Genomic DNA, 23,020 nt, shown 5'->3' with positions numbered 1-23,020 from the left:
CCAGCTTGCTGTGTAGGAATGGGGAAATGGCTCACTGAGAGTTCTTTAAAGGAAGGTATTATTTACTAAACAATACAGAAATACCTTCAACCTTTGTTTTAACATAAACTTAGTATTGTGCATTTAATTTGTGGATCTTACATAGAAGTCTAAGGCCTTTTCTTTGTAGGATTTCTTTGTAGATAGAAAACCTTCAATAGCTTTTATCTATAAACCTCAATAACATTTCTATCTCCACAAAGCAGCCAATAGTGGCTCATGTTTTTTTCTTATAAGTAGAGTTTTATTGAAACACAGCCTCAACAATTCCCTTTTGAATTGCCTTCCTATTCAGTGCCATTGCTGTAGAGTTGCCACAGTGACCCCACAGCCTGTACTAGGGCTACCACAGCCAAACTCTGGCCTTTCAAGTCTTTTCGACCCCACTCACTATCTTTGTGACTGCAAACTGCATCACTTCTTCATTTTATGCATGTGTGTATGTGTGTGTTTGAATATAGGCTGGAGCACATGTGTACACATGCTCCACGTATATGAACATATCCATGTGAAGGCCTGAAGTAAATATCAGGTGTCATCCTTAGTAATGTTATCTATTTCCTTTAAGAAAGGATACCCCATGAACTTGCAATTCATCAATTGGGCTAGACAGTCTGGCCACTATGGTCCTGGGGTCCACTTTTGAGCAATCACACTCCAGGGTTCCACCCTGATACCTGAGATCCAGCTCAGAACTTCATACTTGCAAGTCCAGTGCTTTACAATGGACTCATATCCCCAGGCCTCTGCATCTCTTCTGACTTTGCTCAGTGTTGAATCAGAACATAGACACACATCTCAGAGACATTCAGGCTGCAGACTATCTCCAGACTTCTGCCTGCATCCCCCACCATCCCAGCCCTCCCATACTCCCCAGTCCTCTGGCCCATAGTTAATTGAACTAATCTTCGAGGCTTGCTTTCATAGAGTGTTTCCAAAGCATTTAACTCCGTTTTCATAGAAACAGCTCTTTTTCTTACTGCACTCATTTTTCATCAGTTTACATAATATTGCACTAAATAATGTAATTACAATAACAAGCGCAGCTGGCAGAGGCAGCCCTGGGAACGCATACAACTGACTGTTGGCAAGCAGACACCACAGCGGGTGAAGAGAAAGGTAAACTCATACACAGCAGTCACAGTCTGGGACATTGTGCCCCACTAACATGACTTCTAAAGGTACTGGCCACTATGCTACACACTAATCTACCAAGTTTGATAAATGGAGGTCAATATCATAAGAATCTTCCATCTGTCCCTCTCTGTGTAGCATGGGCTTATATGATATTTGCCAGTTTCATAGGTATGTTGGAGGGAGTTATTTGACAAATGTGTGCCTTTTCTTGCTAGCCTGCAAGGTATCAGAGTTTGAGAAATGTATCGGTTTTATTATGGCATTACATCTCCACTGCACAGACAGTGACTGGCATCTGGTTCACACTCAAAAATATTTCCTGAATAAATAACTCGATAGAGGCAGGCTTTCCGACAATGAGCTACTCAGAAACTACAGTCAAGAAAATATAGATTTGGAAGAAGTCATGGGGTTTTATAGTTCCTGCTCTGCTCCCCTAAGAATAACGGAGGCATGTGTGGATGGTGAAAGAGGGGGGAGCGAGGTGAGAGCCTCTCCTGATAGCTCAATTCCAGGCAGGCTACAAGATTCATTCTCTGATGCCTGGATAAAGGCAATGGATTTAAGCCAAGAAGATCATTAGCAATTTGCATTTCTGCAAGCCACATCACTCTCGTATCTTGTAGAAACGAGAGACTGGCTTCTAACTGGAAAATTAAATATTGATAATGTAGATAGGTTGTATGACATCTTTCACAAGGCTGGCACCCTGATTTCCGTGTTTCTCAAACTTCAGCTGTTTGCATTCAACCACCACTGGTTTTGTCATAACTCTGGGCAATCAGTAACAGTGTGCTGCTCATATTTACCTTGAAAGCAACTCATTTTTAACCTAAATGGCTGCATTTGCCAAGGAAACCTGGAATTCCACTGCAAACAGAAAACCATTATCAGTAACTGCAAACAAATTTTATGAAAAAAAAGCAGAGTTACTGAGATTTAACAATGATTAAAAATGTTTCTTATTCAAGTACTTGCTTTAAGCAACTTAGCCTCTGTACACACACAGGCTGTGAAATGTCCCCACTGGCTCCTACACTTGCTTCTCAGTTGCTGGTGCTGGTCTCAGAGGAAGCAAAACCTTTAATAGGTTGAGCCTGGTTCCAGGATATGTGTTGCTGGGAGGTGGGGCTTGAGAGCTACGGACCAGCTCCACTCAAGCTGGAGAGCTCTTTGCTTTCTGATACATCTGAATGTAAGAGCAGGTCACACAGCAAACTCTGCCACCATGTTTTGTCTGTCATCATGGATGTGTCTCATCAGTCAAAATAAATCCTCCCTTAAGTTCTTTCCTGTCAATTGCTCAGTCATATACAAGAGGGAAGAAATTTAGACATAAGCACACCTGTCCACGTATGTGTGTGTGTGTGTGTGCGCGCGCGCACACACACACACACACACACACACACACACACACACACACGCACGCACGCACACACACACAGATAGCACTTACAAAATATGTACAATTATTGTCTCCAATGGGTCACACAAGGAGATGCAAGTCCAGAGGATTCAAAAACTATGCACAGTGCCACAAATTTACAAACCATGTAAGGTTTAGAATTACTGTACTGGGCGTAGCTCTAGGCCCCTAATTCTTGACTGCTACATTTTGCAAACAATGCTTTTGAAGTCTGCATAGATACTCAGGATGCTGCAGGCTTTAAGCCTGAGGCACACGCCCTACTCTGTTATAAAGAAAGCTTAGAAAGTGTTACAGCCTTGTTAAATCTCTTTTAGTTTAAACTAGGACTTCATCATCATCATCGACATAAAAAAGGATTGAGAAAGACTTGGAAAAGGAAGAACTTTTTCTCTAAATGATTCACCCTATCTGAAAGACTTGGTGTTCAGTCCTCTGAAAATTGTATCCCACAGGGTGAGCATTCCATAGGCTGAGAAATATTGTGTTACAAGTTCAGTGTGGCACATACTTCCCGGGATCTTATGTACTCTCAGGATCCTTTGTTCTGCTCTCATCTCCACGTGGAGAAGATAAGTCTTGGTGTACTCAGTAACTGGGGTCTTCTTTCCATGATAATTGCAATCCCTGGACATACAGGGTAAGACTACTGGGTTTCCTTGGATCTGGGAGGATCAGAGTGGAACTGACCCAGAGGCCTAGAAAGTACAATGTTTATTTTAAAAAAAAGTGGAGAGTGGATTGATTCTGTATAATGATGAAAAAGGAAGAAGAGTGAGGAAGGATGGAGAAGATGAGGAGGAAAGAGAGAGAGGAAGAAAGAGGAGAAGAGAGGAGAAGAAAGGGGAAGAGGAGAGAGAGGAGAGGGAAGAGGAGGAGGAGAGGAAAGAGAAGTAGGGAGAAGGAAGGAGGAGGGGGAGCAGGAGGAGGAATAGGAAAGATAACAGGAGGAGGGGGAGCAGGAGGAGGAATAGGAAAGATAACAGGAGGAGGGGGAGCAGGAGGAGGAATAGGAAAGATAACAGGAGGAGGGGGAGCAGGAGGAGGAATAGGAAAGATAACAGGAGGAGGGGGAGGGGTGGGCAAGAGGAGGGGAAGAGATGGGATACAGCAGAAATATATTGAATTTCTTCAGGAAGAATAGAGAAAGTTAGAGGGACAATGAGTGTCATTGGGCAAGATAGAGGAAAATGTCCATCCATAAGATTGATTTGTCAAAATTGAGAGCAGGGTATGGTGACCCAGGCCTGTAAGTTCTAGCAGTGCTGAGGCAGAGGCAATGAGACTGGCAAATGTTCAAGGCCAGTCTGGTATCCAAATTAAATTTGGGGCCAGCAGTTGTGTTTCAAGCTGCAATGCAAACTTTTAAAAAGGAGGTCCAATTATTAAGCCTTGCAAGCATGAAGACCCGAGTTTGATTCCTCAAATCCAGATTTAAAAAAAAAAAAAACAGTATATTGTATCAGATTTGTAATCCTAGTGCTTGGGGGGCAAAGACAAGATCCCTGGGAGTTGCTGGCCAGCCAGCATAGCCTACTTGATAAGCACCAATCCCGTGGTAAGAAAGCAAGCTACATGATACCAGAGGAAGGGCAGCCATGGCTGTTTGCTGGCTTTTTACATGAACACATACACACTCACACTAGGACCCAGCACACAAGACAATGAGACACCTCAGAGTTATAACAGGGAGGATGTTCCCTGAGTCAAATGGAAAGAGAAAACATCAATACATTCTCATTGGTGTCAAAATTGAGCTGTTTAAAGTTCATCTTATCAATTGCAAAGTGGTACATATGGATTTAAAACACAAATTAATTTAAAATTATAAATCCAGAGCTCAAACAATCACCTCAAATAAAGTAACCATTTGTGATGGTATAGGTGGGCTTGGGGGCCCAGGTTATTCCTGGAACCTACATGGATCCCAAGCAAATGATCCATCGAAGGGGTAATGAAGATACCATCTTTGCTCCTGACCTGCACCCTGTGGACAATACCTTCATCAAACTATCAACACTTCAAACCGCAGACAAGTCCAACTTTGTCCTTTGCACCCCTTGTTTTCCAAAGCAGCATCATTTGCAAAAGAGAACTCAGGACTGTCTGAATTCTGAGGATTGTAGCAAAACCTCCTAGAGACAGAAGCAGCCACTGTGCTTTATCTAGCACTGACCTACTTCTGGCCATCCTACTCAACCACACAGGAGAGAGAAATCAGAAATTCCAATACATTATTTACTAGCATAAACCAGTCATTCAGGTTGCAGAGAGAAAGCAATAGGAGAGTTCAGTAAAACTTGAAGCAAATATCATTTAAATAGAAATGGAAACAGTGTCTCAGGGGGCCCAGGGTAGCCTCAAACTTACTCGTAGTCCTTTGTAGCCAAGGATATCCTTAGTTTTTGCTCTTCCCACCTCTACCTCCAGAGTACCAGAATCATAGCTATGTGCTACCACCCCTAGTTTATACCATGGAGTACTTCACACATGCCAGGACAACTATATGCTTGAGACCAACAAATGTCTTGGTGGCTGTCACATGTGGAAATGGCACTAATGCTAGAGTAAATGTAGACTGAGATGAATCATTAATAGAGCCTTGGTGGGACATTTTGTAAAACACATAACCATAACAAGAAAAGAAAGCTCAGGCTATCACCTCAGTTCCACACAGGTGGATCCATTGTTTGTTTGCTATAGGATTTAACAAACCAGATAACAAAGGCAATTGGAAAATAGAAAGAACACTAGGAGTCCTGGCAACCTGGAGATTGTGGCTCAGCAAATGTCCTTAGATATAACTAGCACTGTGCAGAAGCATTATATTCATTTACTGCATTATTCTTTTCAAACACTTTAGAGCATCATGATCCTGAGGCCTCCTCCTCAAGGACTGCTGTTCTGAAAAGCCACAGACTCTTTTAATTTTCATAGCAATCTGAAAAGACAAAGTTAAGTCGCATAGTCCAGTGAAAATGGCATGTCCCCAGCAGTGATATCAAAGAGTGGTCAGTTATAACCATAAACTCTGTCCCCAAATATTAACATGCTTTGGGAACACAGGGCGCACAGAGGTAGGGAATCCAGACATTTTATAAAACTCTACACAAGCTTATGCCAATAAGGATATCCAATCAAGACATGGGGAATGGGGTCTCCAAAAAAAAAAAAATCATATCCAAGGAAAACTTTCATACATCTGACGCACTGAAATCTTGGAACTTGCTTTTAAGTAAGGGAATAACTTATCAAGTTTAGCATTTTGGCTTTGTCACCCATGTATATGAATGATAACAAGGTCCAAAGTCTATGGATAATTCAAATTCTCCTTAAAAATAAATCCCTTGATATAAGTGTTGCTAACTAACTCCAGTCCATCGCAAAAGTGCATTTTAGCCTCTCAACAAACAGCTAGGATCTCACATCAAGAAGGCAGCAAGGTGTCCTCTTGACCTTTGTGCTTCCTTAGACCTCATGTTGTACATAAAACGAGTCTAGTGATGTCAAACAAATTCCACAAGAGAAATATTTATCTCCAAATCTAAATCCAAAAATCCATATATACTATAATGGCACTTCAAAAGAAGATCTACTGTATTTACCAGCTCGATCAATACAAAATTAGCTGGGATAAATATTGCCAACTCTACCCATCTTGAAATGAAGCCTGTTATTTAGACTCCAGGTCTTGAAAGAGACAAGGGAAATTTTGCTTATCATACAGAAATAGGAAGCAGGAAGCCTGTTACAAGCAGGTCAGACGTACCCTCAGCTGCTCTCTTTCACAATTCATCTGTTGCCTCAAAATCTGCAGAAAAGAGAAAGGGGAGAGATTGTCAGGAGGTTCCACTGAACAGCAACATAAAATCAGGAGGTTAGGGAGCAGCTCAACAGGACCCCTGGAACCCAGATAAATAAATACTGGTTGTACACATTGAGGTGAGATGGCTCAGCGCATAAAGGCACTTGTGTTCAAGTCTCAGAAGCTGGAACCCACATGGAGATAGCAGAAGACCAACTTTGACAAGTGACATACAGGTATTCCATGGCTTGTCCACATATACATATGTGTATGTGTATATCTATATAATAGATTATAAAATATAAAAATACTTAAAACAAGATAGAAGAGTGAGGAAAATTTCTGACATCAACATCTGACCTACAAAGACACACACATGTGCATGTTCACATACAGGGATGCCCACACATATACAGACATAGAAGCACACATGTGCATGTTCACATACAGGGATGCCCACACATATACAGACATAGAAGCACACATGTGCTTCTCCACACACAGGAATGGCCATTCATATGCAATCATGTAAGCACATATGTGCATCAACACACACAGCTGTTCTCACAGAAGCACATATAGACATATCACACATACACATACATGGGACAAGGTAAGGGGAAAACAGAAGAGAAGAGTTACTATTGATGGATGGGCTCAAAAACATACCAGGCATTAATACTAATGATTAATTTTTCACTAGGTTCAGACAGTAGACTGTTCACTATCATTCTGCATTGCACAATGCAGAAATAGCCAGCAAAGGGAAGCAATATTCTTACGGGAATGGTTCAGAGGTGCAGGGAAAGAGGGTTGTGTTCTTTGTTCACAGATTCCTCCAGTCCAATTTAATAGGAGAACAGACTTCCTAAAGGCTGTCTTAGGTTATGTGTGAGAAGACAATAGCCAAAGCAGTGTTTTCCCCAATGTCAAGTGCTGACAATATCATTTTCATGTCCTGGAAAACAGCTTGCATTTAATGAGTTCTTTCTTAATTACTAATTTTGTTTGTGTGAGGTGCTGAGGTCTGAACTTGGTGTTTCATGTATGTTAAGCAAGTGCTTCCCCTATAAATTATACCCTAGCCTTCTCTTCTCTCATTATTTTGAGACTAACATCACTAAGTTGTCTTGCCTTGAGCATATTACATCACCCAAGCAGGGCTTCAACTTGTGATCCTTCTACTACAGCCTCTGAGATACTGGGATAACAGATGGGGTTTGATGGTCCAGCCTAGCCATATGGAAGTAAGAGAGACTGTTTGGGGATGGTTGTTAGACAGACCACATGGGGGAGAATCTGAGACCAAGGCTTATAGCAGAAAAAAGCCTGCTCACAATTTGGTATCCGTCACCACTGCGAGAATGAAGTATTAGTAGCTCCCCTTTCAAACACTGGTGTGTGATTTGCGCTTTACCAATGTGCTTTTCTTATGATCCAACGAGACTTTATTAGAATGACCATATGATTTGTTACCCAAACAGGCAAAACAGAATGCATTAGCAAGGGATAGCCAGGGAGGTGTTTGCATTGGGCTGCTTACACAGAAGTCAAAGATAGAAAGGGAGGTGTCGTAGGAAGCCAGGTTTGGATGGTCCTATAACACAGACAAAGACTGATGGATGAGCCTTCAGTGTAAATGGCCAAAATGGAATGAAGTTCTGCATTATTGACAGGTTGTATTGTCTCTTACTATTTTCCTTTAAACCACTGTAAAATCTTGTAATTCTCAGCCCTTGCCAGGGTTCTGGGAGTTCCTTGAAACTCCACTGAAGGATGAGAAGCTTTAGCAACCAGCTCTTGATGTATATTTTATGTGTTTTGTAGTGAAAGTTCCTTTTTACTTTTTCTAAAACAAAAACAAAAATAAGGATGTTTGCTTAGGATAGACCAGAGACTGAAGTCTACAGATAGCGATATAATAGAGTACTATTGTAGGTCATTTCACCTAGAATTACCACTGAGATCTCTTTTGATTGTATTTGCTCTGTTGTTGTTGAGTCTCATATATCCCAGACTGGCCTTGAACTAGCTATGTGGTTAAGGATGATTCTGAACTGTTGATCCTCCTGTACCTACCTCCTGAGGGCTGAGAACACAGCAGTGCAACACCAGGCTCAGTGTCTGTGGTGTTCGGGATCAAACCTAGGCTGTGTGCACTTAGTATTAGGCAAGCACCACCCAACTGATGTGAAGGGCTTGCTTCTCATGTTTAGTTCCTGGGTTCAACTCTTGGTACCATAAGAAAGAAAAACAAATAGATGGAAATAAAGGAGGGAGAGAGACTAACTTATACATAGATAGTAATGAACCACAATATTATTTATGAAAGATAAATTGATAAAAACTGTAATGTGTGACAATGGGAAAATCAACAATAAACCACAGTTCTAAATTGATATGGGAACTGTACTGAAAACCCACCTTAGTTTAGGAGGAAAAAACCCTACAAAATGTACAAATGTTATGGATCCTATTTTCTGTCAAAATATAGTTCAATCGGTCATTAAAAAGGAAAATGTAAGGAAGAACAGATTGGGAAGAGATTTTTCCAAATTATCAAAAAGTAAAGGAGTTTAGCTATATAAATAAACAGAAAATTGTATGTCCAAGTGTACTTGAAATAAGCACTTTAGATTATATCTCTGTAATCCTTTAAGAAGAAAGAGAGGGAAATCAACAGGCAGAAGAGGTACATGGTAGAGAAGGGCAAGGATTGGCAGTGACTGCTATAGAGATGGGGGCTCCTACTTAACAGCAAACAGAATAGGAGAGGACGTGAAGATGTAAGTAGAATAGGAACCAAGGACTGAGCCTGACATCCTTTCCAGCCTCACACCATCTCTTAGCAGCTGAGCCAAGAGAGCCCAGAGCTCAATAATGATTGATCTTAGACAGCCAAGTCCCAGGAGAACTCAGCCATGAGTGCCCACCTATAGACAGACAAGTCCCAGGAGAAGTTTCCTGGGTTTATCTTGAGAAATCTTAACCTCAGAGAGTAGAGAGCCCTCCTTTTCTCTTTCCCTCCCTCTGTCCCCACCATCCCCTCACACTACTGTCCCCTTCTGGGTAATCCCAGGCTGAGTCCAGCATGAGCCATGGGAAAGACCTCCATGACATCAAAAGCTGTCCTTTGAGGTAGCATACACTCACTGCTTCTTGCTTTTCCTAATTGTTCCATTGTAGTTGGAGCATGAAATGCTCTCCGTGGGCCCATGTGTTTGAGTACTTGGGCCCCAGAGAACTTTGGAGTACTTCCCCAGTGCTGTTTGGGAAGCTTACAGAACCTTCGAATGCGGAATGTTGCTGGAGGAAGTGCAGAACTCGGGGAGGACTTTGAGCCTGGTCCTCTTCCCTGTTCTTTCTTTCTGTTTCTAGTCTGTGCTTGAAATGGGATTCGGTGGATCATGCCGTGGCTTCCACATCCTCCTGCTATGAAGGACTCCATTCTTACTGGAACTGTAAGTCAAAATAAATCCTTTCTTCTTTAACTTGCTCTTGTCTGGATATTTTATTAGAGCAACAGAAAATTAATGAATATACTGTATCCACTTAGAGCAGAAAAATGAATGATTCAACAGTCAAATCACATGTGACGAAAGATAGAAACCCATAAGTTCAAGAAAATTGTTAAATTCCAAGGAGTTAAATTAAAAACAATCCAGTCCTCCCAAAAAGAATCATGACAAAGTTGCTGGAAGCTGGGCTCATTGGGTGAGAATCTACGTATGAACTCACAGAGCCTGCGGTAGCATGCTTGGCGCTTCTCTAGGTGTAAGTCACATGTGGTCCCAGTGCTGAGAGAGAAAACAGATATGCCCCAATCTCCAACCAGAAGCTATATCCATTGATAACCACTGGCAAGAAAAGATTAGTTTTCTCCATGGAGTCTCACTGGGTATACAAATGACACTTAAGAGCAGGCCCCATGCCAAGCATTAGATAGCCAACACAAAATTAAATCAATGGTATTTTGGGGAGGCTTTTGTCTTACAATAATATGTTGGGGCTCTTTTTACTTGGTTTTTATCCCTTATAGATCTTTTGCTTATGTTATAGCTTTAAGTTTTATTTTAATGGGTTTCCTATGTGTACAAATGTGTACATCAGAAACTGTGTGTGTGTCTTGAGCTCTTTCTGCAGTTCTTTGTCCCTGATTGCTTATTTTGTCCTATACTAGTTTGCTTGTTTTTATTTTAACTTGTTTTATTTTATTACTTTATAGATGCCTGGATATATTCTAATGGGAGAGAAAGAAAGGTTGTAAATTTGAGTGGGTGGGTGGGGGAGAGGGGAAGATCTGGGACAAGTTGGGGGAGGGGAACCGTAATCATCATATGCTGTAGGGAAAAAACTCTCTCTCCTTTAAAAAAATACAGAAAAAAAGAGTTCTTGTTGCTCATTCATGACTCAAAACTTGAGCTCAGATCCACAGCACCCACATAACCTTGGCGTGGCTATGTGCGTGTAATTCCAGCACTGTCACAGAGGGAGACAGGAGAATGGCTGGGACTTGATGGGCATGCTTCAGATTTAGGGACAGAATGATAGGAAGTGATAGGGAAAGACAAGCAACAGCTTCTACTGGCCTCTACTCGAACTTGCACACAAACATATACATACACTCACTCACACACATAACCACAGATATACTCTCTCTCACACACACATACACTCAAACATATACTTACATAACACACATACACACATTCACACACACTCCCATACACACTCACACACATATGTATACACTCGTATATAAAATAAGCAATCAGGGACAAAGAACTGCAGAAAGGGCTCAAGACACACACACAGTTTCTGATGTACACATTTGTACACATAGCAAACCCATTAAAATAAAACTTAAAGCTGTAACATATAAGAAAAAGATCTATAAAGGGATAAAAAACAAGTAAAAAGAGCCCCAACATATCATGCACACTCACATACATACATACACACACTCATACATGCACATACACACGCACTCACACATAGCCACATACACACACAAAAGGAATTTCTAGGAGCGTATAAAAAACCTTTGAAACAATCATAGGCAGATGATTTAATTGTATAAGGAAGTAATAGTAAAAATAAATACAAAGGTTTTACTTAAATAAATGATATCAATAAAAGCAAGGGGTTGGATGGCTCGCAGAGCTTGCTGCTCTTCTGGTGGACATGGTTCCCAGGTCCCACCCTTGCTAATTCAGAACTGCCTGTAACTCAAGCTTCACCGAATCCAATGTTCTCTTCTGTCTGCAATGGGTACCCAACTTCATGTAAAAACACACACACACACACACACCATACACACACAAATATTAAAAAAAAAATTTTAAAACTCTAAAAATAAAGATAAAACCAAAGAAACTATAGGAAAGTACCACTTTTTATTGCTGAAATAACTTCTTATCCACAGCTTAAATTCAATGAAAATACTAGGGTATGGCTCAGTGGTAGAATTCTTGCCTGGTATGTGTGAGGCCCTACATTCCATCGTCAGCAATATAAATAAACAAAGATAAAATATGAAAGCAACTGAAAGTTTTCATTGCTAACAGAACTACTTACTCTCAAACCTTTGCTACAGGAAGTAAGTCTCCCAAAGAGCAGAGATAATCTACAAGGGACGGGAAACAAAACATAGGAAGACAGACAGAAAGACTAAAGTTTCTCACAAATATAAATAGAAGCACAGTCTAGGGGCTGGAGAGGTGGTTCATGGTTACATGTGCTTGTTGCTTTTACAGAGGATCCCAGTAATGTTCCCCAACCCATGTCAGGTGCCTCACAGCTGCCTGCAACAACAGCTCTGGGATCCAACACCATCTTCTGGCTTCTGTAGATACTGCACCCAGGCACCATACATTCTCCCAGAGTGCAACAAGCACATAAAGAAAAATAAAAATAAATAAATAAATAAATAAATACCCAAGTCTTCTGCTTTTGAGATCATTGAGATATGTTTAATGGATGTCAATTTAAGAAATGACATTTCTGGGAACCTTTTATGTAACTCTCCTTTCCTGTCAGCTAAACACAAAGAGAAAACAGTGTGGAGACAGAAGGAAATGGGCCCGTATTCCCCCATCGCTAGTGAGATGAAATTAAGCAAACATAGTTGATGGTTGTTGTGTATAAACAGAGTGGAATAATCATCGTAATCAAGATAATTGAAGTGGGTGTTAAGATTCCGACATTCGTGTGAAGTGGTGAAGTACTGATTATCTGGAGACTGGGAGATATGTATGTATCATAATCCTTACAGCAGCAGCCTTAGAAACAAACTATGCTATCCCAGGCACCTGTGCCAATAAAAGGGAAGAAAGTAATATATGCCAAACATAGGATGCTAGAATAATTGAAAGGGTACACACAGTCACATACACATAGATGTATGAAGGGATTCTGACCTCAAACCTCATACTTAAAACAAAAATTAACTTCCAATAAATAGACCACAGGTTCTAAATGAAGAACACACAATTAAGCAGGTAGCATAGGGCAAGCTGCTAATGCTTTCTTCTTAGTGCTGGTGGACCCTTCTCAAGTAACCCTCTGGGACTGGTGGCACATTCATAACCAGAAAATATCTTCATATCAGAGCTTTAAAAGCAGAAGTGTGTGTGGGTGTGGGTGTGTGTGTGTGTGTGTGTGTGTGTGTGTGTGTGTGCATGTTTTAATTTTCAGTGCTAGAGCTAGCTTTCATCTGTACTAATTAAATACAATGCTATAAACCAGGACTAGAAACTTCATGTTCTGTCTATAAAAAAATAACAAAGGTCTACCAGGCAGAGGCTGGCCCTATGCCATTCAAGGTGAAGCTATACCATAATGTTTTTGCTACAGAACTTATTAAAGACAGAATTCAACCATAGTCATATGAATAAAAAATAATATAAAAAGCTTTGTCTTTTCAATGAAGCTACTAAAAAAAAAAAAAAAAAGACTGCGGGGTAAGTTAAGGGATAACCAGGTTTTCTCTTGAGTGATGACAGTTTGCTCTTTGTTTGCTTGTTTGTTCTTCTGTTTGTTTTAATTATCCTTCAAGGCTTTGCTTGTTCTATCCATATCCTGGCAATAAAATCCTATTTCAGGTCTTCAGCCTAATTTTATGTATTGTATATCTCTTATATCATTTTCAACTACTACCCATGAAGGTGCACACCTATCAGTCATGGCAGAGTCAACTTATTTTCCTCTTTGACATCTACGCACATATGCTAGGGTCTTCTCTTTTTGTTTGGAGTTTGTTCTTTCCTCCCTTCCTAAGGATGGAGACCCAATCCTGAAAAGGTGGCTAAATCCCAGCCATGTTTCTGTGACAACAGCATGCCAACCAAGGTGCAAGCATGCTCAGAGGGCTTATAAAGGCATTCATTGCAAGGCCGGGTAAGGCTCCTACTCTTTCAGGGGAGCTATGGAAAGAGCTCATCTAGCAAAGTGTATGAAGCTCTGGGTTCAAGTCTCATAAACTATGTTTTCACATTTAAAAGCTAGGCGTGGTAGCATGGTTCGGGAATACTAGTGCTATGGAGGCAGAGGCTGATGGATGCCTCATCCTTATTTGCCAGCTAGCTTAGACTACTTGATGAGCTCCAAAGCAATGTGGGACCCTGTCTCAAAAAACAAGGTAGCAGGGGGGGTGTCAAAAAAAAAAACAAAAAAAAAACAAGGTGGCCAGAACCTAAGGGGTGAACATAAGGGTTGATATCAAGTCTCCACACTCACCTGCACACACAATTTCTCCACCACAAGACTGGATGTTTAAGGGAAACAAAAGTCCTGTAATTTTCATACCTTGGGTGATGGAAAGAGACCCTTTTTCTGTAGTCTGAAAAAAGCCAGCCCTGAAAAATACCTTAAATGTACACTTCACTAAATGTCACTTCATTTGGAAACTAACTCATGGCATTTTTTCCCTTCCCTTGGCAGTAATGCACAAAGCCAATATATTTTATGGCCTAAATGAAAAAAAAAGGAAAGTGGAAGGTCGGACATTGCTCCTTTAAGATGCTTCCAGAATCAAATACCACTCTCAATAGGGCTGCCAAGTAAGCGCTTATGAAAGGTTAGAACCGCAGCAATAAAGCAGCGCATGCGGCCTTTCGCTCTTCTGGGTGTAAGGGGCTGTTTAATAGCCCGGATTCATCTTCCTCCACCGTCTGTCTTCAGCTAGGCAGCAAGGTGATGCTCAGCTCAGCTATTCTCACCAACCCCACTTGTGTGTGTGTGTGTGTGTGTGTGTGTGCGTGTGTATGCCCTTTGATTATCTCCTCTCTTGTATATTCACTGTACATGGTGCGTGGTTTCAGAAGGATATTTTCATCCAAGTATATAATAGATTCAGACCATGGACCATCCATCTATCCATCCATGCTGCCTTCTTCTTCTCTTTATTTCTGTTCCCTTGCTACTAGCTCTTCCCTTTGTTCCCTAGATGTTTTTTCTTCTTGTTAAATACAGCTGCATGGTTTTATATATCTGTACAAGAAATCTAGGATGTCCTCAAACAAAGGAAAACGTAATATTTTTTTTTTTTTTACCTTTCTGAGACTGGTTTAGATTTGCACCTATTCCCACAAAAGACATACCTTGACTCTTCATTATGGCTTAATACATTTCTATATACGTATATAATATATCAGGCAGAGGCCACATTTTCCTCCTCAGTTCCCCTGTTTGTGAGATGTAAGGATTTTTCTGGAATGTATCTTTGGTGAATAGTGCTACAAATAAATTTGAATGGACAAGTACTTGTGAAATATATTGAATAGAGATTAAATACCCAGGAGTGGTGTAGCTGAACCTGACCATACTGTAAGGTTAGCCGAGCTACTATTAGTTGAATGAAGAATCCCCACACTTATTTCCACAATGGCTGAGCGGATTTACTTCCCACCAGCAGTGTGCAAGAGTTCCCTTTCATATGCTTTGAACTTTATCTTTCAATCCTTCCTGTCTCAGTTCCAGCCTCTCTCTCTCTCTCTCTCTCTCTCTCTCTCTCTCTCTCTCTCTCTCTCTCTCCCACCTCTCTCTCTGATCTCTTCCTGTGTGTCCCTCTGTCTCTGTCTTTCTGTCTCTCTATTTCTCTGTCTGTGTGTCTGTCTCTGTCTGTCTGTCTCTCAATTAATTAGGCTAGCTCTGTAAGGATGAGGACCAGAGGTCCAAGCCTTGGCGCTTCCCTCTTCATAAGGATGGTGCTTAGAATGTTTAAAACTATCTGTTCACTGCTACATAGATACTGAACATCTTCTGGATGCTATTGCTTTAGGCAGTAGAAAAGAAATTGTTAGGTCTGCAGGGATCCAGTATAGTGACACATACCTGAAATTCCAGTATATGGGAGGCAGAGGCAGGAAGAATTCAAGGCTAAAGGCAGCCTGGGGGTACAGAGTGAGATTGCCTTAAACATATATTTTCATGTATACACAGGGGCAACTCTATAGGATCTGCCCATCTCTTTCAAAACATGGAGATATCATCGACAATTTTGTCACATAAAACATTTTTGACTGAACTTAGGAAAGTCCTCAGAGCACATAATGAAAGGAATATCCTAGCTTCAGAGAGTGTAAGAATACATTCATGTTTTTCTATTTTGTGTTTCAGACTATGCATACAGGGGAATAATCCAAATAAATATTCAGGAGAGAAAAGGAGAGGAATGCTCATGGGGATTATGGACATGCAATAATTGAGTAAGGGAGAAGAGTCAAATGTAAGAGGAAATTGGGTGGAGATCAATTTGCCTTGTGAAAGCAAGAGTCAAAGACACAGGATAAATGAATGGACAAATAGATGTCCATGTCTTCTTGTTTATAGTACATGATGTTGGAGAGTCCAGTTTTAAGAACTACTGTGAATCATTTTTAAGGATAGCAACAGAAGATTAACAACATAAAACTCGATAAATCAAATCAATGGGAGGTTCTGTGCATTTTTCAGCTTTGCTATCCTAGTAATTATTATGAATTCTTCTGAAACTATGTAGAATTCCCTGTAAATATAGGTCCCAAAGGACCTTGGGTGTAAAGCATGCTTTGCCTTTTTCTTGTACTTTTCTTGTATTTTGGGTTATATCATCTGTGAAGAGCTATTCCAAGAGCGAGTGGTCTCATAAGCAAGCCCTCATTTGGCTAAGCTTGCTGCCATTGGTTGCTTCCGCATCTGGTGACCTATCTGCTTTTGTTACATGGTCCATTGGGATTGGCTAAGCTTGGGAGTACTCAACGGCCGAGGGTGGGCCGGAAGGTGGAGTTTAGATGGCAGGAAGGCGGAGCTTAAGTAATGGATCAAGAGAGGCAGGAGTGGAGAAAGCAGAAGCCAGAAGTAGGAGAAGCAGGCAGGAGGAGCAGGAGGGAGAAGCAGGAGGGAGAAACATTGTTAAAAGGCTCCTGAAATAAACTGCTAAAGGAAGAGTTCTCGGGTCGCATCTTTTTTGCTGAGCAAGGACGGACGTGACAATCATCCACTTGACTGATATAGGTAGACTCAGCACTTGGTGTGCCACCCCCCAGAACAGTACTATCAAAAGCACTATAGCTATACTTGAAGCATGATGCTTCCCTGTCTCTGAGAAAGAGAGGGTGCAATGAGTCAAATGATGATAAAGAGGGCCATTAAGAGCTGTCTATGGGCAGGATTCGTCCATCACACTGGCAATCACACAATTCTTTTGGTTGCCTGCATACTGCCTGCAGAAGATTGAGCCTCTAAGCAAATGGGAGACAAACTTATGAGACATTACTCCATTCTGGAGATCTAAAGTACCCAAAGGATGTGGAGGAGGTATGTGTGATGTCTGTAGCCATGAGCACATATACAAAGGCCAGAAATCTCATTACCTTGAGACAGGGTTCCTCACTGAAACTTGAAACAGGCTGGTGGTTTCAATGATCTGTTGGCAACCCTCCAGTCATCTACATCCCCCATACTGGTCACACCCAGATTTTTATGTGTATAATGTGGAGTGGAATGCAGGTCCTCATGTTTGCATAGCATCTTCTCTTATCCACTGAGCCTTCATTTCTAATCCCTATGGATTTTCTATAGTATGAAAATAACATTATTTATATCAACTTAAAATCAAAATAATTCATTTTTCTCAGTCTGACTTCTGAGGAAATGGGTGGAGTGTTTTTCAAATTCTCAAATTTATGAAGATCTAAAACCCCTGAACAGAGTTTTAGTCAACATTGGCTGTAGACAAATCATTGTTTTAAAATATATATCCAGCAATGTAGTATATCTTCTGACTGGTAAAAGATGGGATTGTTTATGTTTGGTCAGCAAATTGAGATGCTGTCATCTATTCCAATGACTATTTATTTTTGTTTTAAGGATGGAAAGTTTTTAACGGTGAGCAATGCTTAGGATTTAGAACAGAAAGTAAGACATAATCAATTAAAAAGAAATAAAATACAAAAGCACAAAAGTGAGTCAAGCCAACCATCATTAATCAGCTCAATTCTGGCTCATGAGTACTTCACTGGTACTTAACTCCAGTGCCTCTGGAGAACAAAGTAGGGATAGGACACAGCTCAGCTCTGCTGTGTTATTCTCATTTCAGCAATGGGGAGAACTAGAATACAATACTAAAGCCTTGTGTGCTTTGGTTAGAAATACAATACATGAGGGAAGGGAAAGAGGAAGGCAAGGTAAGGTAAGACCACATTCTAAGCACAAAAAGACACAAAACCTTTTGATGTATGAGAATGCATAAGCCCAGATGTTAAACGCATCACCACAGTCTTCAGGAAAATATTGAGCAAGTTTCAAAATCTCAATGGACTGAGTAGCTTTTAGCACCAAGCCTGTGGTGAGGCACCTGGAAGGCAGTAAGGAGTAGTCAGACCCTCTGCAGCTCTTTAAAGTCTGTGACACTGGATGCCTATGGTATCTGAATGTTGCCGCTGCTTGGATGCTGGCAGTGATTGGATGCATGGGTACTTGGACGTTTATGGTACTTACATTGGGAGGGAAGTAGCACCCTTGGATATTTTGAGTCATTCTTAACTCTGTATTGTAAGTTACCAAGTAGAGTAAAATATGTGTATATTTTTTGTTATTAAAGGGACACTAGAGTCAGGATGCCCCTAGAATTCAAAAGATCTTCAGATCACAGGTTTTAAGTACATTTGCTTCAGACCAATTATTTTTGTTATATTTCTTCTCTCATTCATGTGCTTGCTAAGTAATCAGAGAATAAAGTCTCCCAGGTCTGAAACAAATATGTTCAAGAAGAAAGATGAAGCAGACAACCTTAAATGAAGAGCAGCTGCCCTCCAAAACCAGTGCATAGGACCTGACTCACCCTGCCTCCACCCAGCACCCATCTACTTACTACGAGGAAGTCCCTTCTTGGAGTTCTGAATTTAAGGCTGCATACCAGTCTTGGAACAAAAGGGCAGCTCCAAGCTGGTGTGACCTGTAAAGCCCTCAGGAGCTAAGCCAGAGAATGTCTCTGCACCCAATCACTTTCAAGGTGAGGGAAACATATTGCCTATTATTTACCCTAATAATAAACTATCACCCCAGGCATATTTTAATTCTGTAGATTTAATAAGGTATTTTGTGAACTGAGGCAGAGGAGAGTTGGAACAAACACTTATCAGCCATGACAAAGGTGACTTCTGTTTGTTTCAGTGGTAGATGCAATTGCCTTCCCTTTTCCTCATAATCAAGGGTTATAATTGCCCCCTCCAAGCTTTACCACAGCCATTTGCTCAGTCCAAGAATATTCAAACAATACTCATGAAAATCTCTTGCAGGACTAAAATGCTTTGGCAGGTTTCCCTGGACCAGTCTCCCGGGACCATCATTACCCTACAGCCAGAGAAGAGCAGAGCTCCTGCAGCATGAATATCACAATTCAGATTTCCCATCATGCTCCCTGCCCACTGTTAGAGCTAGGAAAGAGTCAGGTTGGACAGGTGGGCTATTTGCATATCATTTGCATTTATCTACTATGGTAGAATGTAGGTTCTCTAGACAGTTTCACATTAAGATGCTTTAACTAGACTAGTTTTGTTGTTTCTTTCTCATTGGATGTTACAATGTTCTAATGATAACTGTTATCAGAGTTAATAATTTTATAATCTGCTTCCCAATTAAATACATGCACCCTAGACCCACAGACTATGGCTTCTGTAGGCAAACAGCTTGATGGTATTAATGGGCAGACATGTATGAAACATCTTACGTGATCAGAGTCAAACATTAGAGAAAGCTTCTCAGGTTCCAATCTCAAGTTCACTGCTTATCAACTTAGGGACAGACATTCTGACCTGGGCCTGTCTTGTTCCTCAAACAGTCACACATGAATTTGAATGAATTCATATTTGCAAAGTACTTAAAATGTAAAAAGCATATAACTATTAAAGCCCCTAGCACACAGAATACATTCTTTTAGTTCCTTTTCAATTCAAGAAAGTAAGTGGTACACAACTGCAATGGTAAGCTTTAATGTGATAATGAGCTTGAATGCAATGGTGAGCTTTAATGTGATGGTGAGCTCTATTCATCTGCTTGGTATAATCTACAATTGTCTGGAAGGAGAGTCTCAGTGAGCAATTTTCTGTATGGGGTTAGCATGTGGGAGTATCTGTGAGGGAACTTGGATCTTTTTAAGTTAATTGATGTGGGAAAGCCAAGCTCACTGTGGGCAGCACAATTCCTTAGGCAAAGAGATCCTGATCTGTGGAAGAGTGGAGGCATCTGAGCACAGGCTAGCAAGAAAGTGAATGAGCATGCATCCATTCTCCCTCTGCTCTCCATTGCGGATATAATGAGGTTAGCCATTAGATGTGCCTTGATTTCCCCTACAATAATGGATTAAAATTGGGCATTGTGAGCTGAAGTAAACCGCTTTATCACCTGTCATTTTTTATCAGAGTATTTTATCACAGAAACAGAAATCAAATTAGAACTGCATCACTTCTGCTTTTGCTGTGCCTTGTTCTTCCCACAACGGTATTGAGATGCCGTGGCCACAGGCAGAGCAGTAGGAAGAAAGCGTCTCGCAAATCAATGGGTACTCTAGAAAGCTGTGTGCTAGGATCTTAACAGCCCATGTCCATGGATCAGAAACAATGTCAGCAGAAAGAAATTATGTAGCTACTACTGTGCTACATAATAAAAAGAGGATGAGCAGTGTGCCAGCAGACTAGTTCTCCAGACAGATGAAGCAGTGACATGAGTGGCATTGTCATCTAAGGCCCTGAGGTGGACATCTGCTGACTGGCTTTCTGAGCTGTGTTGCCTTCAGCACATGAAGAAACTTTTACAGCTTGGAGAGCTCTTTCTAGTCTTGATTTCTAGGACGTTAAAGAATGCCATGTTCAAGAAGTGGGAGTGATTGTGCAATCCAGGAAGCTTGAGGGTTGCTGTTTCTCATTCTCCTCTTCAATTCTCAGAAATCGAGGCTGATTGCTCTTGCCACATGTGTGTGTGTGTGTGTGTGTGTGTGTGTGTGTGTAAAATTTAGCTCTATGCATTTCTCTGTGTGTATGTGTGTATGATATATATTTGTGTGTGTGTTTGTGAATGTGTATGACTCTGTGTGAGTGCACATGTGTCTCTTTCTCTCTTCTCTCTCCCCCTCGGTCTCTCTTTCTCTGTGTGTGTGTATATGTGTGCACGTGTGTGTGTGTGTATGTGTGTGCACGTGTGTGTGTGTGTATGTGTGTGCACATGTGTGGTGTCTCTTTCTCTCCTCTCTCTCTCTTCTCTCTCTCCCTCTGTCTCTCTTTCTCTCTGTGTGTGTATGTGTGTGCACGTGTGTGTGTGTGTACACTTAGGCACACATGTAGATACATGCTCTTTCTGAAAAGGCACCTGAAGACAAACAAACATTTCCTGAGTCATTAAACCCCTAAGCTGAAGGAACAGTTGCAGGAAGAATGAGGATATCAAAAGGTCCAAAAGACAAGGAGGCATTTCTGTAATTTGCAGGCAATTTACTTGAGGAATCTAGGTCAGCTGGCTGTTTGCTTTGTCATCTCCAGTATTAATTAGACACTGGAAGTAATGACGGAGCTCAGAGAGCTCTTCAGATCTAAAATAATAATAATAATAATAATAAACCAACAGAGTGGAGTTTTACCTTCAGAAAGAAAATATTTTCACAAGGAGCACTCTGAAAGCAACCGAGAGCAGGAAAGCTGTGCAATTAAATCCTGAAAATGTGCTCTTGAAATAATCCCAGGGGAAGCCTTATCTGTACTTAATATTCAAATAAATATTCTTTTGTGTGCTGTGCATTCGATAGGGTGCATTTTATTTAATTTAAGTGAATAACGTAATCAGTGTGGTGAGGAATAATCAGAGGGAGCAGGACAGCCCTCTAACTAGGATAAATGGACTGCTGGGGCACAGAGAGGGTGATGGTGCTTGAGGAAGCAAAGGGAAGTGGCAGAATCTTAAGCATAGGTTATTTTAGGAGTGTCCCAGTGAACCTTCATCCCCAGAGTGAAGCTGTACATCAGTATCACGGCCATGTCTTGAAGTTCATTGACCATGAATTGTCCCAGACCCATCTCCAGATCAATGGAATGAGGATATTCTGAGACACCTTAGGGAATCATGTGCATGCTAAACTAGAGAAAAAGCCAGCACGCGGAGGGTTTTCCCAGAGTCGGGGGTATCTGTGTTCTCATATTCTACACCAAAGAGAGGCCACTAGCTTACTCTCAGAACTGACCAGCATTAGCAAGCACATCATCTTATAGGACTTCTGCAGGATGCATCTGTTTGCTACAATGCTTTGTACGATACAACTTTTCCATATCCACATCACCAAGCAAAGTATCCTAGAAGGCCTTTAGTGATAACCTTGTGATAACTCACACCTGGTCCACATTTTCAAAGGAACCCAAAGATCCAGAGTCGGTCATTTTTCACAAATGGGAATCAAAGTCTTCTTTTGTGGGATTTAAAAAGTGAGGGCTCCTCACTGTGATGGGACAGAGTCCATGATCAAGTGTCAACAGAAAACAAATCCTTTCCATCTGACTCCTGGCCTCCACAAAGGCAGAGCAATTTTACAGCAGCCCATTTTTACACAGGTGGAGCATGGACCTTGTGCCAGTTTGATTAGAAAATGGCTTACAGGTAGAGCAAGCCCTTCTATTATGGGGAGAGCTACGCTAATGAATCTTGGAAATGGAAGCGTGTAGCCATCCCTTTTCAGATATGTAAGCCAATTATTATATTGGATCTTGACTTCCAATATTTCTGCAGGTTTTGAGGCAGTGAAGCCCTGCCAAGCAATGAGCAGATACAAAGCCATTTCTCAGGACTGAATCTCCATTCCCTAGATGCCTCCTCCCTCCCCCTCCTCCTCTCCTTCCTTATCCCTTACCTCCCTCCCTCCTTTCTGATGTTTCTCTATCCTTCCTTCCTCTCTCTCCTGCCTTACTTCTCCTTCCCTCTCTTCTTTGTTTTCTCTTAAATCGTATCCATTTTTATTAGATATTTTCTTTATTTACATGTAAATTCTCCTTTCCCAGTTTCCCGTCCAAAAAGCAAACAAACAAAAACAAGAACAAACCCCTGTTGCCTCCCCCTTCCCCATGCCTGCCACCCTGCCCTCTCCCACTTTCTGG

General features: G+C 41.1%; 1 protein-coding gene and 1 long non-coding RNA gene across 13 annotated transcripts in view; one reads left to right on the top strand and one right to left on the bottom strand.

Moving 5' to 3' along the window:
- The window catches only part of Rbfox1 (RNA binding fox-1 homolog 1), a 1,556,838-nt gene that overhangs the window by 605,893 nt on the left and 927,925 nt on the right, over positions 1-23,020 (bottom strand). For all 7 annotated transcript variants that reach the window (XM_031361868.1, XM_031361950.1, XM_031361938.1 and 4 more), the window contains one exon: positions 6,372-6,413. In XM_031361868.1, the coding sequence (XP_031217728.1) occupies positions 6,372-6,398 (27 nt within the window). In that variant the 5' untranslated portion in view covers positions 6,399-6,413. The remainder of the gene's footprint in view (positions 1-6,371; positions 6,414-23,020) is intronic.
- Positions 1-23,020, top strand: part of LOC116084779 — a 78,353-nt gene that overhangs the window by 15,879 nt on the left and 39,454 nt on the right. For 5 of the 6 annotated variants that reach the window (XR_004116262.1, XR_004116259.1, XR_004116260.1 and 2 more), the window contains 2 exons: positions 9,786-9,868; positions 18,611-18,900. This is a non-coding gene — a long non-coding RNA (uncharacterized LOC116084779). The remainder of the gene's footprint in view (positions 1-9,785; positions 9,869-18,610; positions 18,901-23,020) is intronic. The other variant, XR_004116264.1, reaches the window with a different exon arrangement.

Source organism: Mastomys coucha, unplaced genomic scaffold, assembly GCF_008632895.1.
Source record: "Mastomys coucha isolate ucsf_1 unplaced genomic scaffold, UCSF_Mcou_1 pScaffold12, whole genome shotgun sequence".
NCBI lineage: Eukaryota > Metazoa > Chordata > Mammalia > Rodentia > Muridae > Mastomys > Mastomys coucha.
Note: the sequence above shows the minus strand (reverse complement) of the source record. Positions and strands in the feature narration are given on the sequence as shown.